This window comes from Natrix helvetica, assembly GCF_964273705.1.
Source record: "Natrix helvetica genome assembly, chromosome: 2".
Lineage (NCBI taxonomy): Eukaryota > Metazoa > Chordata > Lepidosauria > Squamata > Natricidae > Natrix > Natrix helvetica.
Genome location: NC_138552.1, coordinates 161,832,191 through 161,850,247, shown reverse-complemented (window position 1 = coordinate 161,850,247; position 18,057 = coordinate 161,832,191). Strand labels below are relative to the sequence as shown.

Genomic DNA, 18,057 nt, shown 5'->3' with positions numbered 1-18,057 from the left:
TAGCGCCCAGATTATTTAGCTTATAAACTCTTCAGGGTAATGTTTGCAATATATCCATAGAAAATAAAACTATCTTTCTCATAAGACCTTATCAGTGAATAACTACAGGTAGTCCTTGACTTATGACTGGCTGTTTAACAACCATTCAAAGTTATTATAGCCTCGGGAAGGGGGTTTATCCTTTGTCAACCATTACACCAAACTGGCTGTCTATAAGCCCATCACTGCTCTTGATTCATGCTGTCTTAGCAAACAAAAGCTCAGAAACATGTGTTTTTTAGATAATATACTGTTCTATACTCAGCATAATTTTGTGTCCCTATGGCTTAATTCTCAAACAAATATCCCTGGGTGGTCAAATACTACAAGGGAAAAAAAGAACTCTAGATATATGTTATAGCAGTGAGGGAAAACCTATGGCACGCGTGCCACAGGTGGCACGCAGAGCCATTTATCAGGGCAGGTGAAGCACTGCCCTGTCAGGTGGCCAGCGTGCATGTGCGCGCTGGCCAGCTGAGTTCACCCTTTTTAAAAGCCATTTTTCACCCTCCCCAGGCTCCAGAGCCTTTATAGGAGCCTGGGGAGGGCAAAAAGAGCCCCCCCCGGAGGCCCTCCGGAGGCTTCAGGAGTTTCCCTGAAGCCTCCGGAGTGCAAAAAATGGGAACAGACTTCCGGTTTGCTCGGAGGTTCATTTTGACTGCTTCGGAGGCTTCAGGTAAGCATCTTGAAGGTCCCTCAAGCCTTCGGGGCGTTCAAAACGACTCTCCGAGCAAGTTACTTCTGTTTTGCTCGGAGGTTTATTTTGACTGCTCCGGAGTCTTCAGGGAAGCATCCTGAAGGTCCCTCAAGCCTACGGAGGGCTTCTGGGGGGGGGGAGGATGTTTTTACCCTCCCCCAGGCTCCTATAAAGCCTCTGGAGCCTGGGGAGAGCAAAAAAAGCATGCAAAAAATGGGGGTCGCGCCTGTAGTGTGCGCATGCACACTGGAAGGGGTCGCACATTGCATTATGAGTGTGGCATGCCCACACACTACCCCCCCCTGCGCTCCGCCCACTTACAGCACGCGAGCCAAAAAAGTTTCACCATCGCTGTGTTATACATTGGCCAGTATTTGCCAAAGTGGTCGGTCATGGTTATGGATTCTGCCCTTCCTGGTTTATTGTTGGTTTGTTTTGGTTTGTTTCTCTGAAGAGATTTCACATAGTAAAATAGCTAATTTACTGCAGGAGTTAGAATGAGCATTTTTGGCCCAGCGGATGATCCAGAGTTGTTGAGTTGTTTCTGATAAAAGGGCTTGGGAGCGTCTCTGATAAATGGACCTGGGAGGAAACTCTCTTTGGAAGATAAGCAGCTGTGCAGGCCCTGAAAACAAACAAACAGGTGTTGCATTAACAGACCAGGTAGCCTGAGCACTTCATTCTGCTTGGCTAAAATCGATAGCTGGGTAAACTTTGGACAGGATCTAGTCACTCTCAAGCCCTTTAAGTCTCATTGATTCTTAAAAGGGAATTAAGCCTATCTTCTTTCATTGAAATAAGTAGGATTAAACAGTGCTTAACGTTAGCTTAAATGTACCTCTGTTTCTGGGAAAGTGGCGATATAAATGTTCATATATATTATTATTATTATTTATGGTCTATTGGCATGAATAGTAGCTATAATGCATTTTATCTGATATGTGAGGATGATAATGTGCTACTTATCTAGGCAGTGGCAGTATAATGCCCTGCACAATACCCATATTCTATGAGTATTGTCAATGCTATCTTGGATTGATGGGATCTGTAGTCCAAATTATTTAGGGGGCAACAGATTGCCTCCCCTGTGGGAAGCCAGGATGGTTGGAGGCGTTTTGGAGACCATGGTATGACTCCTTTCAAAAAATGGCTGCTGGGGTTTGAAAAGGCCCATCACCTATTTAGAAGAAGGCAAGCCAGTGAGAGCCCCACCAGTAGTTGTGGTACCCCAGGAAGTTCTCTACCACCCCGATTTTGTCTTTTGAAGGGTGGGAAGGCAATGATACTTCCTAACAATGCAGTGGGTTGCAGCCACCCACTAATTTGCATTCAGCCCATATTTGATACGAAGAGGTAATAGAAACTTGGCGATTCATTTAAAAATTAAATTTAAAATAGCAAAGTTAAGCAGGCTAGAAATAGACCGGTGAATGCCATGTATGGAATGCTATCTGTTTATTTTGATTATTCAACTTTACATACAATTGTTCCAATAGTTCTCTGTTTCTTCCACTGGCTCCCATCAAGATGTCACCATCTTGGAAACAATAGATAAAAATGACTATAGAGATGGGGGAAGGAAGGAATGCTGAGGGAAACAAGTGGTTGAGTCTCTTCCCTAACCTGGAGAATGCAATTCCCGGAGACTGCCTTTTGCAAAAATTACCTGGTCTTTAACAAAGCCAGAAGGATTATTCCCAGGATAAGAACGATGCAGGAGACGTATAGAATAGTAATGATTGTGTCATCTAGAATTAAAGTGGGAAAGCAATTAAAAGTTAAAGTGCATCCAAGCTAATAACAATATTTAAACTGCAAATTTAATCAGCCAGGAGTATATACTATTTCCTTGCAAATTTCAGAAACAGATGAGCAGATGCTTCAGCTAAATGTCTCTCCCTATCCCCTCCTTCTCTTTCTCTCTCCCTTTCTCTCTCTCTCACACACATGGATGAGGATATAAAGTACCATGGCTGTCTGCCATCCTCCCTAAATGGCTGGGAATTGGGCAGCATATCAATGTAATGAAATAATCACAACATCCCAACAGCAGTAATACATAGGGCTATATCAACACGTGCCAGAATAAGAGTCCCACACCAAACACCAGCATTTGGAGAAGGATATCAGTGGCTAAGACGCTGAGCTTGTCAATCAGAAATGTCGGCAGTTCTGCAGTTTGAATCCTAGCGCTGCGTAACAGAGTAAGCTCCCGTTACTTGTCCTAGCTTCTGCCAACCTAGCAGTTTGAAAGCATGTAAAAATGCAAGTAGAAAAATAAGAACCACCTTTGGTAGGGAGGTAATAGCGTTCCATGCACCTTCAGCATTTAGTCATGCCGGCCACATGACCATTGAGAGGTCTTTGGATAGCGCAAGCTCTTCGGCTTTGAAACAGAGATGAGCACCGCCCCTAGAGTCAGGAACGACTAGCACATATGTGCGAGGGGAACCTTTACCTTATCTCTAGGGAAAGTTCAGGTAAATGATCCCACTCTCCATTTGAACTGGAGACATTTACATGCTCTTGGACAGTGACCTAACCTTCCTCTCCTTCCAGATAGAAACAAGGACCAGAACAGGAATGGTTTCAGCAGCCTCCTGCTCCCCCTCCCCCCACCTCCAGCATCACTTGTGCTCTTCCATCTGCAGACCTCATGTTTTGCAACCCTCCAGAGCCCATGGCAGGAGTGGAGGTTTCCTTTCTTTTTCAAGATCCAGCTTACCGTAAACCAAAGACTGTTCGCCAGTTACAGGAAGTATTTTTCCAGGGAGTTCTATCTGCGATGAGTAAAGGTCAGCGCCTCCACCTGATATCTGGCCTTTAAACAGGAGAGAATATAAAAACAAGACGGTGTGAAAGCGAGTAGAAAGGACATCCTAAAATGACTTCATTGAGTGTTTTCCTGTTGGATGCTTGCCTGCCAGCCTAATCAGCGGCTGTGCTCTTTCAGGATTCTCCATTCCCTCTTGCTATTCCCCATCCTCTCTGCCCCGCATCCTAAAATCTCCTGGATTTGTTTTAGGAAACCTCTTTCTTCAAAAGACGGAGGAGGAGGAGGAGGAGAATGTTTTATTTTTGCAAACCTCATGTTTACTTCTATCTCCCCAAACACGATGTTGCTTCCTTTGATTATATTGATGCTTTGGTCAAAAATACTCCCCAGGCACAGTTTATTAACTATTATGTCTCAAGAAAATGGGAGAAGTAGAAAGAGATTCTAGCTGTAATTATTTTAGATAAAAGAAATCTAGTTACAGTACACAAATAAAATAAGAATATTTTGTCTTAATTAGTAATACAATCATACCCCTACTTTAGATGGGAGAAGGATTGTTTACAATTCCATTAGAATGGATTTAAACCCGGCTTCTCAGCTATAACTTCTCAAACATGTCTAAACTTCTTTGGAAGTTACTAGGGTTTATTACAATAATGAGTACATACTATTTTAAAAAATAATAGACTGTTAAAAATAATAGAGATGACATTACATAATACATCACAGTAACACACACACACACAACTGTAGAGAAAGCTCTAGCTGTTGTTCCCTATGAATTGGTTATTTACACTTCCAAGCAATAAATGATTTATGCAGGTCTTATGCTGTGCTAAAGGAAATAAAAATTGTTAATGACATGTTATTTGATGGCTATTGCAAATATCATCATTTAATCAATAGCACTCCTTCTAAATCCTTCCTTTTTGAACCTTATTCACTTGATTAAGATTCTGATTTTGTCATACCTGAATTTTGGTTCTCATCCTGTGAAGTTGTATAAACCCTAATTGAAATGCAACTCCTCCAGATCTCCCCACCCCATTTAAGCTACAGTGCTTATTCAGATGGTTTCTTTGCACAACTTGAGACCACGCATTTTTTGATATGACCCTCTCAAATTTTTGAGTGCAATTCCCAATGTCCCTCCAAATAGTAACTTGTAATGGTTTTATGCATGAGAACCAGTTAAATCTGTTTAACGAGCATCATGAAATTTCAATTAAATCTGTTTTTAAAATAAATAGGATCACAAACTTTTACATTTTTTGAAGGGTAGCCACTCAGAAATCAAGTGAGACCCTTCACCCAAGTATACATGTGCACTGCTTCTCTACACAAAGATGCCCTCATCATAAAATATGCTTCTATCCCTAATATATGTAGCATTTGAAAAGTTTGTGAGTACAAGTATTGCAAGCAGTCAATTGTGCACCGAGACCCATGGCTCTAAGGCTGCTTGATTTTAAAAATAAACCACATCTGTAGGTTTCTCCAGCACTGATCTTAAATGCTGAAACTGATATCTGTTAGCTGGAACCCCGATTCTGTGTGGAACAAGTGACTGTGTGCTTCAGAGATGGTTGAGGGGGTATCTTTGTTTTCCTGAGGAATATTTCCACAGATGTTTGAGGGGCAATATGTTTTTTTTTTGGTATGGCCCTCTGAATTTTTTTAGTACAATTCCCGGTGTCCCTCCAAATGGCAACTTGTAATTTTTTATGCATGAAAACAAGTTAAATCTGATTAACGCACATAATGTAATTTCAGTTAAATTTGTTTTTAAAATAAATCAGATCACATTTTGTTTTTACATTTTGAAGGGTAGCCACTCAGAAATCAAATGAGACCCTTCACCCAAATATACATTTACACTGCTTCTCTTCAAACATGGCTGGGGGGGCATCTTTTTTGTTTTGAGGGATATTCCCCCAGATGTCATTTTTTAGGAACGACAGGGCTTTAGGCAACAGAGCTGAAACAACTGTGGAGTAGGACTAGAGTCAAAAATGAAGGTGACCATTAACTTTTGCTTTGGTGTCTATTCATTCTATTTCTCCGTTTATCATCCCCTACAAGGAAGACCCTCCCAGGAAGTCACTGAATGATTGCCCCAAATTTAAAGCAAAAGTAGAATCGCCTCCAGCTTTAGCTCAGCTCTGGTGACTTCACGAGCAGCTACACACAATGTACTGAGCAATAGTAGAGAAGTAATTTTCTGTTGCTTTCTTTGGGAAATCCTTTTGACTACCTGGTGTAACAAAGAGCTTGCTATTTCTTAGGAGTCTCCCATCCATGGACTAACCTGGCCTGGCTCTTGCTTGGTCTCCAAGCTCAGCATCTTGAAGCAGATGGTGCTACCTTCTGAGCTTAAAGTAAGCAATGTCAAGTCTTGACCAGATGGACTTACGTAAGCAAACCTTGCCATGGAGCATACGATGGAACCACTGACACACAGACTGCTCAGCTTGTGATGCGGCCTCACAGGTACACTTGACTCGAAGGACGGATCCCCACAGGTCCACATAAGCCACTCTGCAGTCAACGCTCTCTGAACAAATTGGGTTAATGTCCTCCCAAGTCTTGAGGCAGGAGTTTTGTTCAAAGCAGTCTTGGCTGATGTGTTTTAAACACTTTGACGTAAATGCCTCATATTTGCTCCTTTGGAAACACAAGGCAGAGTAAGGGGAGTGTAAATATAGAGATGTATAGAGCCCCAGGGTTCCTTTTGATTATGTGATGTGGAACAATCAAACATGGGAAACAATGAGAGAGGATGGAAGGAAAGCAGACCGGGAATCTCTTATGAGAACTAAAATGAGGAATATTCGAAATACTTATAGTTTCACAAATTGATTGGAGAGCCCCTATTCCAAGTAATGGTTTATCAATGCACTGTATCTGGGATGGAAAGGATTGCAGATGTCCCCGACTTAACCATCATAGTTCAGTCCAGAATTTCTGTTGCTAAGCAAGATGGCTGTTAAGTGAGGTGCATCCGATTTTATGACATTTTTGCCATGATTTTTAAGCTAATCACTGAAATTGTGATCATGTGGTCCTTAAGCAAATCTGGCTTCCCCGATTGGCTTGGCTTGGTAGAAGCTGGCTGGAAACGGCAATCATGTCACCATAAGATGCTGCAACTACCAATTGCCAAGCCTCCCTCCCCCCCAAAGGTTGATCATGTAACTGTGGGGATGCTGCACCAGTTGTGAGGACCGGTTGTAAATTATTATTTTTATTGCCATTGTAACGTTGAACAGTCACTGAACAAATGGTTGTAAGTTGAAGACTACCTGTTGTAAATGGCCTGAAAGAATATTTGTAGAAGGAAGCTACATCTCTTATTAAAAGAATGCATGGGATGGAGAAAGGGTATCCTGGATCACCACTTAAAATAATATGTATATGATTCATATTGATGAACAATTAAAATGTGCTTATCTAATATGACCTGCCAAAGGTCATAAATTGGAGAAGATGAAAAGGAAGAATTAAAGACTTAAATCACAAAGAAATAATAATGTTAGCCTTAGCTTATTCTGTACCATCAGAATAAGCTGCCGATTTGGACCGGTTCGCCCGAAACGGTAGTGGAAATCATGTGTGGCCCCACCCACCCACCCCGGCTCTATGCCTTCCCATTTAGGCACTATTTTTTAGCCAAAGCGCATGCACAGAAGGCTGAGCGCATGCACAGACAGGCACGTGCGAGCATAGCCAGCGGGCGGGTGCGCTCACATTTGCAAACTGGTAGGTAAGGTAAGTGAATACCACCCCTGTGTACCATGCAATACTTTTAATCTTGAAAACTTAAGAAACATTAGGCACTGTCATCTAAATAGATAGACTAATAGACCATTTGTCTATTTTCATATTACACAAACTTCTGCTTTCAAGCAAACGTGCATACCAGCAAAGCTTGTTTTCCCGACACGCTTGCATTACATGAATACAGCTAGGTGTCGGGACCATTTTGATGGCACATGAATGGCCGTGGAGGAATTGTCTGGCTTGATGGCAGTTGTCGTCTGACTTTATACAGTCGCAAAAGGTCAGCATCTGAGCCACCTGAAAAGGCATATCAGTATAGAAGGTATGTAGGGCGACCCGGCATCGATTTATATCACAGGAACTTCCGTTGATTTGGCATGCTTGGAGATATAAAGACAACTGCTTGTTGCAGACTTCATCGTTCACACATTCCATGTTTGCTTGGAAGCAGGATGGCGGCTGCTTGTACTCTAAGGAAAGAGCAAAGCAAAATATAATTGCAAGATCTGAATGTCAAGAATGATCTAGCGAGCCTTTGGGTCTGATCCTTAACCATCTCTTGAAGTGCTCATATCAGTGAAAGGCAACTTAAGGCTCTCTCAAGGACTCTTCTTCCCCCATCTCCCAAAGCCATTCTGACCAGCAGTGCCCTAAGTCGGGGGGGGGGGTGTCTCCAAACTTGATAACTTTTAAGACTTGGGAACTTCAACTCAATGCTGGCTGGGGAATTCTGGGGGGTTGAACTCCACAAGTTTTAAAGTTGCCAAGTTTGGAGACCCCTGCCCTAAATCCATAGGTTCTATTAGCCCTAGGGCAACAATGCATGGATATTACATTTGTACAACTGCTTGAGATCTTTCCACAGGCATTCAATTTGCATAGATATAAGCAGAATACCAAAGGAGAGAGGCTTTTGATTTAGCACAGCTTCTTCTTACAGCTGTCTGTTGTTAGCCATCAGTGTTATCATGGTCACTGACATGATACTTAGTTAGTTAGGCTTTCTGGAGAATAAAGCAGGATATTACAACTTAGAAATCCCATTTCTCTGTTTCTCATCTGGTAAGCTAATGTAAGGAGGACTTACCAATGACAAGGAAGAGACTTAAGGGAGAAAGCTTTGTGTGATATGTTTAGCCTCTGGCTACATTAGCACCCAAAAATATTAATCGTCTGACTGAGAATGAGGACTGATGCATTTTTGAGACATATGTTTTTTTCCTAGGATTGTGATGTGCAAAGTTACATAGATTTAGGCCAATTCAACCTATGTGGGTCCCAGAAGAAATATCGGTATTGATTTTTACCATAGTTTGAAAGTGCTGATAACTTCCAGAGTGATTTTGCTTTCATGTGATCTGCAAGAAAAGAGATACAGCTGTTCAAAATCAATGGGTTGCATGATGCAGGTTCCAAAGGGAGGTCAGGTGGTATAACCATGGTTTACTATATACATCAATTGCCTTCAGGTTGAGCCTTCCTGACTCTCAAGCCATTTGTCTTCATTTGTCTTAAACTGATGGTACAATCACAAGAAATGTAAGACACTGTGCAGTGCAGAATAATCTAAGGGGCAGTGAAACTGTAAGTATTGTGTAGTAGAGAAAAGACAATGTGAGAGTGAGATTCAAGGATGGAACTTCCTTATAAGTGGCTGTGGTTTAAAAGATAAAGCATTTACCTGGATTGTGGCTTTGAATTTCCTGAACTGCATAGATTTCTTTCCCAGAGGCAGAATCTTGATATTCCTGGGTAGACTGCAAGCATGTGTTGTTAAAGATATTTTTCCATATTTTAACGCATCTTTTATGCACGGGCTCCGGACACGTGCAGTTGCCCATCACTGTTTTCTTGAGCAACTTCCATGCGGCAAAGCATTGCTCTACCACCATTTCTAGGCTGCATTTGGCTACCTCTGCTCTGCACACTCTCTGGAATGTCTTGTATTGTGTAAAACAGGTGTGGTCTTTTCGACAGAGGTCCTTGGCAACCAAGCAGTCATTTCCAAGTTGATTTGAATGGGCCATCCTTGGAGATTTTACCTGATCCGGAAGTCTGAATTGAATATCTGTGCTGGAGGAAGACTGTAAGTTTCCTGTGAAGAGACAGAGTTCATTTCAGGTTCTTTTCCTTTTCATTTAATTAAATCTCAATATATTTTATACTCGCGATTACTCATCCTTGATGCAACAATTAATAATTTTGTCTTCCAGATGGCTTAACTTTAAGGTGTATATATTTAAAAACATATTGATATTTTTTTCAGGCTCACACAGACCAAGAAGAATAACTTTAAAAAAACGTATCCTTTAATGAACGTCAGAGAAGTGATGTGCTCTGAGTCCCAAGCCATTCTTTGGAATAATTTAGGAAGGATGCTCAGATCTACAGTCTAGCAACAGTTTTGAAAGTCTCTGAGGTCAGTTCCATCCAAGAACTGTCATGGCCACATGAGGCTCTTGGGACCTCAGGAAGAGTGTAGCTTGGCCTTAATTGATTTCTTTTCTTTGTTATCTTTGCCTGCAAAAAAAAATGTCTGTCTGAATGTCAGGGGTGATGTCAGATCTGTCTCGCCTCGGTGGTTTAGAAAGAAAGAGCCTTCGACTGCACTTGTAGTGAAAGGAATAACTTTACTAAAGCCAAATGGTTACAAGATAGAAAAAACCAGATGTGAGGTTTGAGCGCAAAAGCTGCCTAATTAATGTCCCCTTTCCCAAGTCCTCCCTCCCCAATTATCTCCTAGGTGTCCAATTAGATTCAAATAAGTTGTTTTGGTCAAAGTCCCAAGGTTTTGGCAGGCTCAGTGATAAGTCTGCATTCCATTCCCTTGGTTGTAACCTTCGGGTTGATTAGCCCATATCTCTGGCAGGCATTTGGTTATGGTTTCTTGTCTTCCTGTTTCTTGTCCCCAACCCCCTCTTATTAGTTCCATCCCCACTGGGGTGCATGGCAGTTCTGGCATCTGCGTATTTTTTTAAAACAAAATTAAACAAATCTTGCATCGTTAATCAGTGTCATCTGAGTACAATTTTTTGTATCATCATATTTAACATTTGCTATCATTCTTAATATATTTTTAATTTTCCATTTACCTTTACATTGCTATTACATTTCAATTCAGCTTTTCCCCTATAAATCTGCTTTCCTTCCCAATTTATTTAATTTTAGATCTCTTTTTGTCTATATTCATTTTCTATCCAATGATAGAATCTCCCCCATGTAGTATAATGCTTCGAATTTTCCTTCTCTTCAATTGCCAATGTTAATCTATTCATTTCTGAACAATCTAATATTTTTTTAATTACCTCTCTCTCTGAAGAGATTTTTTTCCATTTTCCAATTTTGTGCAAATACAATTCTAGCAGCAGTTATTACGTGAATAATCAAATATACATTCTCTTTACTCTATTTCTCTGTTAAAATACCCAACAAAAACAACTTTAGTTTTAAATCAATATGTTGCTGTGTCATCTTCTCCAACCACATGCAAATTTTTGCCCAATACTTTCTCATTTCTGCACATGTCCACCACATGTGCTAATATGATCCCGGTATGTGATGGCATTTCCAACCCTTGGTTGACTTATCTTTAAACATTTTTGGCATCTGCGTATCAATGGGGCAAAGCAGGGTGGCAGCACTGACAGAGCACCTCCTGTGATGCTGCATCAGTGACAGCAGAGGCAGAGGAGGAGGAATGTTCCTTAGTGAATGTTCTTAGGACAGGAGGAGGCAATCTTTTAATAATGGGGGTTGAATTTGTTTGGGTGACAGGCGATTACAGCAGGTGGCACAGTGATGGAAGGAAGGTGAGAGTGTGCCATGTAGGTAGGCTGGGCCAGAAGACGTCTAGACATTTCCTCCAGACTTAGGAAGACCCTATGCACCATTTGGAGTGTTTCCTGCTTAAAAATGAAGACAACGGTAGAAAGTGGTGCTGCCAGATTTAATAACAGAAGTTAGATAAGAATTCAGTTGATTGCAATCATAGAGCTTTCATTTGGAGGCACTCTGGAGCCAAAAGTTGTCTGCTTGTTTGTTTTCCAGTTTATATGACTATACCACTTGTAAAGTGGGAGTCTGGTCAGTTAACATAGGATTTAAAGACCAAGCACAATAAAAAAACAACAGGGAAAGACAGTTACAGAACATAATCAAGGCCAAATGCCAGATTGTTCCCATTCTTAAAACCATTTCCAAAACAGGGTCATCCAATCATCCAACCCCTAGGGGAATTGCCAGTTTTTAAGGCTTTCTGGAAGGCCAACAAGAGAGGGGCCAGCCGAATCTCAGCAGAAATGCTGCTCTTTCTCTCTCTCTTTTAAGTATAATAGTTGTCCAATACATTTTTAACAAGATCAAACCAATATAAATACTCAAAAGGAAACATAAAATAAGGAACAAGGGTGACTAAATAAGAAAGGAAATAGAAAAAGAAAGGAAAGGAAAGAAAGGATGATAAAGACGATCATAAACATTATTGTTTTATCATCTTCTTTGCAATCTTTACAGGGAAATGCTGTTCTAAAGAATAGGCATCGGAACAGAGAAGACACAACTCCTGAGTACCATTAAATGACATTATTTCGCCGACACTGCAGCTGTCTATTGCCTGTTCTTGATTCCTCACAAGGGCCTCACACACATTCTGAAAGCCTTTTTATTGTCATAATAAAGTTATAAGAGGACAGGTGAGAATAAGGAACTTTCTTTTTACAGATTTTATTCCACTAAGTTACTGTCCATGTGGCTGTTTTTTCTTTTTTCTTTTCAGATAGCGGTTGAATTACAACTTGGTCTGTATAATGGCCTCCTTCCAATTGTCCTCCTCCACTTCGGCTGAACAATTTCTAGACATTCAAACTTTTTCTCCCTCTCTTGCTGCACCCTGTATAAAAATGGCTGATTTAGAAGCTATTGCTGGAATTAATGGGCTGCTGTTCCCGGTAGCTTGCAATTCCAGAAGTTAAAATATGCATCTGGCAGGCTTTAATCAGTTTACTCTTCTAAGTCCATCATGGGGAACCTATGGCACATATGCCACAGGTGGCATAGCCCTCTCTGCGGACACGGCAGCTGTCACCCCAGCCCAGCTCCACTGCGCATGTGCGTGCACCTCCCGCCGGCCTGCTGGTCTTTGTGTCTCTGCTGTGCACGTGGGGGATGTGCATATGCAGGGGCGGAGCACATGTGCAGTGGGGGGTGCTCGCATTGCATTTTGGGAGCTCGCACAGTGTCTCCGCATACCATTTTGGGACTGAAATTTTTTTGAATTTTTAAAGTCCAATACAAGTGCTTACAAGAGCCATGGAGTTTCTAAGAAGATGTTGGTTGATATAATCATATGATGATCTCTTTAAAGTGAGAAATGTTTATTTCCCCTTAGCACAAAACCATTATACAAGGCTACTATTTTATCTGATAACAAAAAGCCGATAGTTACCTTTATCACTGGAACATTTTTTCCCCAACCACATTCCGATGCTGCAGTTATCTTTTATGCAGATGCAGTCTTTAAATTCTGGGAACTGCTCAACTAAAAACTGTATTATTTTATTGCAGTTGGTTGAATCTTTTATTGCACAGCTGTTGCCTAGATTTCGGAAATACAATACTGTTATTTTTTTAAAAAAATGAAAAAAAAAATCACCACTTCATTTTTCTAAGAAAAACCTGTGACACGATCAAGACGCAACATTTTACTTTTACAATTTTCAAGGTTCTTTTACTGTTTAAAATTTTGGATGAAGATCAAAGGGGGAGGGGTGCCCTGCCATTAAAAATCTTCTCATTACATGAAACTAAGCAATTAGCTACCACAGTTTTTATCAAGTTTGATTAGTCAGGGCAAAAGTCTGTAAAAGTCCACCAGCCAACAGGGAAGCATTTTTAGCATTGCACAACATTTCTTGGTTGCTTAGAGACAGAGAGGTCACAGTTCAGAGGCACACTGGATAGTGTTCAACATTTAATTAGCAAAATGACAAGACTTCAGTCTACTGTTCAGCTGTTTAGGAGTTGTGTTAAATGGTGTACCTTACTTTTACAGGTATCATGAGGCTTGGTCATAAAATTGACTCAGCTGCTCAGCTAAAATGCCAGAGATATAATCTTGCCCAAATCTGACTTTTCCTCATTGTTTCCTTTATTATGGAATAGTGGGAGTATCAGTAATACAAAAGATACTTTTTGGTGGAAAAGTTTTTTCCCTTCAATTTTTGATCTAATCTAATACACATTGAGGGAATCACTAGTGATTGATTCATATATTTTTTTGGTTTACTAAAAAACCAAATCCCTGGGATACTATCAGTTATAATTTGAACCAGAGGGGTTTTTTCTCTCTCTCTTGGGATTTGTTAAGAGCAGCATTAACTAGTTTCTTTTTTCTTTTGCTGTACATATAAATGTTTACTGAAGTCGTATGAAATACTCTTTCTGCAATATACTGTATGGCTTTATACAACTTACCTGAAATGTAACAAACTTCTTCAAGTAAATTCCAGACACTTTCGCATCCATTTCCTGCAGCCACACATCTCTCTTTCAATTGTTGACACTTTGATGTCTGTGCTTGGTAGGTACATGCATTCAGGGAATATAGAACCAGCGCTGCAATATAGTCAGGCAATATAAATCAGGCAATATAAACTTTATTAAATGTGGTTCATTTGTACCTATTCAGTATGTTAGCTACTGTATGTATTCTGATTTATTCATTTATTTATGAATCAAATGTATATGGCCACTTATCTTAACCAGATAACTCTGGGTGACTTACAAAATGTATGAATAAGAAAAAAAAGCCTTGTAAAAGGCACAAGACAACACCAAATTTAAAAAATATCAGAGGCTCCTGATATAACATAAAACAGAGATATAATATGTGAGGTCCACTGGGCCCAGTGCCTTACCCAAACAAAATGTACCCATTACATTTTATAATTCTCACCATCCTTAACTAACATATAAAGGGACATGTTGACTGGGAATGGGAGGAACTGCTGTGAAATTCATATGCACAGGATGGAATAGATGAAAGGGAGAAAAAACTGTATCTCTCTCTCCTGTCTGTCTGTTCCCCCATCCTTCCTTCCTTCCTTCCTTCCTTCCTTCCTTCCTTCCTTCCTTCCTTCCTTCCTTCCTTCTTTCTTTCCATCTGTCTCTCCTCTCTATCTCTTTCATCTCTAGCCCTCCATCTCTGACTCCATCTCTATCTCAATCTCATTCATCTTCTCTATTCCATATATCCCCATAGATTGGAGACTAAATGTTCATTATTGTCTTAAAGATGTAAATAGTGACAGAGTTGGAAGGGACCTAGAGGTCATCTAGTCCAACCCCCTGCTCACGCAGGAGACCTGTACTAGGGATTTGAACTGCTGAACTGCTGACCTTTCTGATAGTACCAAACTCACTCCCGCATTTAGCAACTTGTTTCCCGTCCTGCTTTTGATTTTAGCTAACGTCTCTTGTGCTTGGTTTCTGGCACAGTTATCAGGACTTTCCCAGGTTCATGCTGTCCTGGTGGGTGATTATCAAAGATGCATTAAACTGAATGGAATCCCAATTTTAAAAAGCCTGGGAAAAATACAATTATGGGAAATTTTCCTAGGACATACTTTCATTTACAGCTCAGTGCATATCTGATCTGGGGAAAAAAAACCCATTTTCAAAGAGATTCTTGAGTAAGAAGGCAGATGCCCATTTGCAAAACATTAAGGACCATCATCTACCTTTGATGAAGCCGCAGCTGAAGCAGCAATGAACAATGCATTAGGGAACTATCTGCCCCTTTAGGTTTGGGGTCAGGGTTAGAAATACAGTAGAAGGAAATGCAAAAAGTTCAACTTTGGACTGCTGATTTACATACATGGGTTATATATTGACATTTCCTATTATTGCTGGTGCAACAAATGTGATTTTCTAACCGAATCGTGGTCCAAGTTACAGAACAAAATTATATGATAACATTGATATATCCAATTTGTCTAATCTGAATAGATTTTGCTAATATTTGTTTGGCATATTTTTTAAGCATACAGTTGTCAGAAGGGCTTCTCAAAATGCATAATAAAATAGGGATATGATATTGTATTAGACTCTTTCAACTAGGTACCAATCCCTGGGCATTACCATACTGTCCAGTAGTTATTTATTAATTCAATTTGTTTGCCTTCCATCGTACCACAAATGATTACATTGTAGGAATGAATGTCTAAGATATCTGGGAGACAACTGATTGGGAAAACTGTTTTATTTTTATTTTATTTCATTTCATTTAAATCAGAGTTTGTTAAAACTCACCAGCAGGTTACAGTGAGCTGAGTGACATGGCTTAATCAGTTTGGCAGGGTTTATTTAAAATGCTGTTTTAAAAACTGTAGCTGACCAAGAAGAAAAGGAAGCTAAGACATAAAATATTCTTTCAATCTTATATTAATGCATTCTGTTCGCCTATATTCACTATTCTTCCTTCCTTTTTTTTCATGCCTGGCCAGAAAGAAATGTTAGCAATAGTAGCAATCATTCTTCTTGTGGCCTTACATGCTCTTAGGCTTTTTACTTAGCAAATAACAACTATTTGTTTAAACAAGGCTTCCACTTCCATGTCTATTTATAGATTTGAGTAGGTCAGCACACTCACTGAAATATACTGACCAAATATAGATGACTTCTCTAGAAAAAAGCAGTCTTCCAAAAGGAAAATATCACAACCAATCAAACACTATTGTGAAGATGGTATTAAAGTTTGGAGTTAGCACTTGTTCATCAATAACTTGTTTCTAACCTTACTAGGAATAGATGAAAGCTGTTCCAATGAGAAACAGCCCCTAAGAACAAGAAGCACAAATGGTTCAGGAAGTCTAGAGCCAAAAAGCATTTAAAGGATTAGCAAGGCTTTACACAGCAGCTGTAGCCCTGGGCACAAGGAAGCTACTCATGCAGACAGAACACATTTACATTGACATTTTTGTTGACCTCTGCACTGCGTGGCTTGCAGTTGAAATGGGTGCTGGTCCAAATAGCAACTCTATCTCCAACACAACATGAAATGTTGACTATGACTGTGCAGCCCTTCCTTCACTGAATTTTCCTCAGGAGCTCTTTGCTGCTTTTCACTTCCATGCAGATGATATTAACTGGAGACAAAAATCTGTGGATCTGAATCTAGTCAATGACAAGGTTCCAAAAAGAACAGGGGGAGGAAGTAAAACAAACACAAAAAGCCGATCTTTGCACATAGCTTTTCTTTTTCATCTTGACTGTACTTCCACGATCCTCTTGAAATGTATATATCTCTGGGGTTCTCTCCAAAAAAAACAAAAAAAAAAAACCATAGTAAGTCCAAATATGGTAAATTCTAGAATCTTAGGAGAAGTACTCTTTGAGCCCTTTGGGTTTGCTCGATTGTGTGAGCAAGAAGTTTTGAGCTAATTACTTATTTTCTTATACAGATCATAAATGAAAACTATAGGTGGACAGGAAATAATTGCCACAATAAGGAAAATGAATTTGAGGGCTGGGGAAAAAACCAATAGAATAATTTGGATATTTATATTTTAAATCCTGTTCTACCTTAAGGCCACACAAGCTTATATGTTAGCCTTTAAAAAGTTATTGTGGGTGTCTTCAAGTCGTTTTTGACTCCTGGCAACTGCCTGGATTAGTCCATGCAGTTTTCTTGGCAGGTTCGTCCTTGCCTGCTTCCCAGAGTTGAGAGTGACTGGCCCAAGATTACCCAGCTGGCTTTCATACTTAAGGCTGGTGCGTTAACCACTAGACCAAACTGGTTCTTTTAAAAAATAATTAAGGCCATTGTTTATTTTTATCATGTTAAAATGAGATGGGGAAGAAGGAGAGAAAGAGACAGAAAAGAAATTATCTTAGAGCTAATAGATAGATCACCCATTGTTATCTTCAGTGCAATTGGGAAAGCGATAGAGACACATGTTGGGCACACACTTTGATGCTGGCAAGTATTTTTTTATTTCTTAAATTTGTTTGCTGCCCATCTTTTTACCCCTTTAGCAGGCAAGCAATCCTAGCAAATATAATTGGGAGTTACCGTAATTATAGAGATAACTATAATTGAGATAGATGATTTCTAGATGACATAGATAGATGATGGATAGGTAGGGGTCAGATAGATAGATAGATAGATAGATAGATAGATAGATAGATAGATAGATAGATAGATAGATAGATAGATAGATAGATAGATAGATAGATAGATAGATAGATATAAATGGAGAGGATGATGATGAGAGAGAGAGACAGATAGACAGAGACAGAAAGACACACAGAGAGAGACTCCTGTTGAAGTAAAACAAACTTACCAGCTACGACCAGAATGGAGTTCATGGCTGAGGAGGTTCCAGGCAAACTGAGCACAGCAAACTACCTGTTGCCTCTTAATCCTCTCTGAAGTCTTCCTTTAAACACGAGGAGTCCTTTCAGTACCACCTCCGTCGGACAGCTCCCGCTCGTAACAAACGCGTGCGATCGGTCCAATCAGAATCGGCGGGACACCCGCCCGTCCTCCCACCCGCCCGCTTTCTCACCTCCCGGCTCTGCGTTTGCTGGAGAGCTAACCAAGCCTCTCTCTCTCTCTCTCTCTCTCTCTCTCTCTCTCTCTCTCTTTCACACCTGTTGGGGCGATCCAGGCTACGATAAAGCTCACTGCTGATCAAATATGCTTCCCGAATAACGATCTATTCTTTCATTAAAGCCAGGGAAATAGCCAATTCGCCTTTGGCTT

At 40.2% G+C, this 18,057-nt stretch overlaps 1 protein-coding gene across 1 annotated transcript; it reads right to left on the bottom strand.

Annotated features, from left to right (window-relative positions):
- Positions 1 to 1,131: 1,131 nt before the first annotated feature.
- Positions 1,132 to 17,723, bottom strand: GFRAL (GDNF family receptor alpha like). Its single transcript, XM_081943884.1, has 10 exons — positions 17,636 to 17,723; positions 13,767 to 13,907; positions 12,739 to 12,888; positions 8,977 to 9,390; positions 8,603 to 8,653; positions 7,435 to 7,765; positions 5,929 to 6,179; positions 3,462 to 3,557; positions 2,403 to 2,484; positions 1,132 to 1,361 (listed from the first exon to the last, which is right to left on the bottom strand). Exons 1-10 carry the CDS (start codon positions 17,658 to 17,660, stop codon positions 1,229 to 1,231), a joined length of 1,674 nt encoding a protein of 557 aa, XP_081800010.1. The 5' UTR covers positions 17,661 to 17,723; the 3' UTR covers positions 1,132 to 1,228.
- Between the last annotated feature and the right edge of the window lie 334 nt (positions 17,724 to 18,057).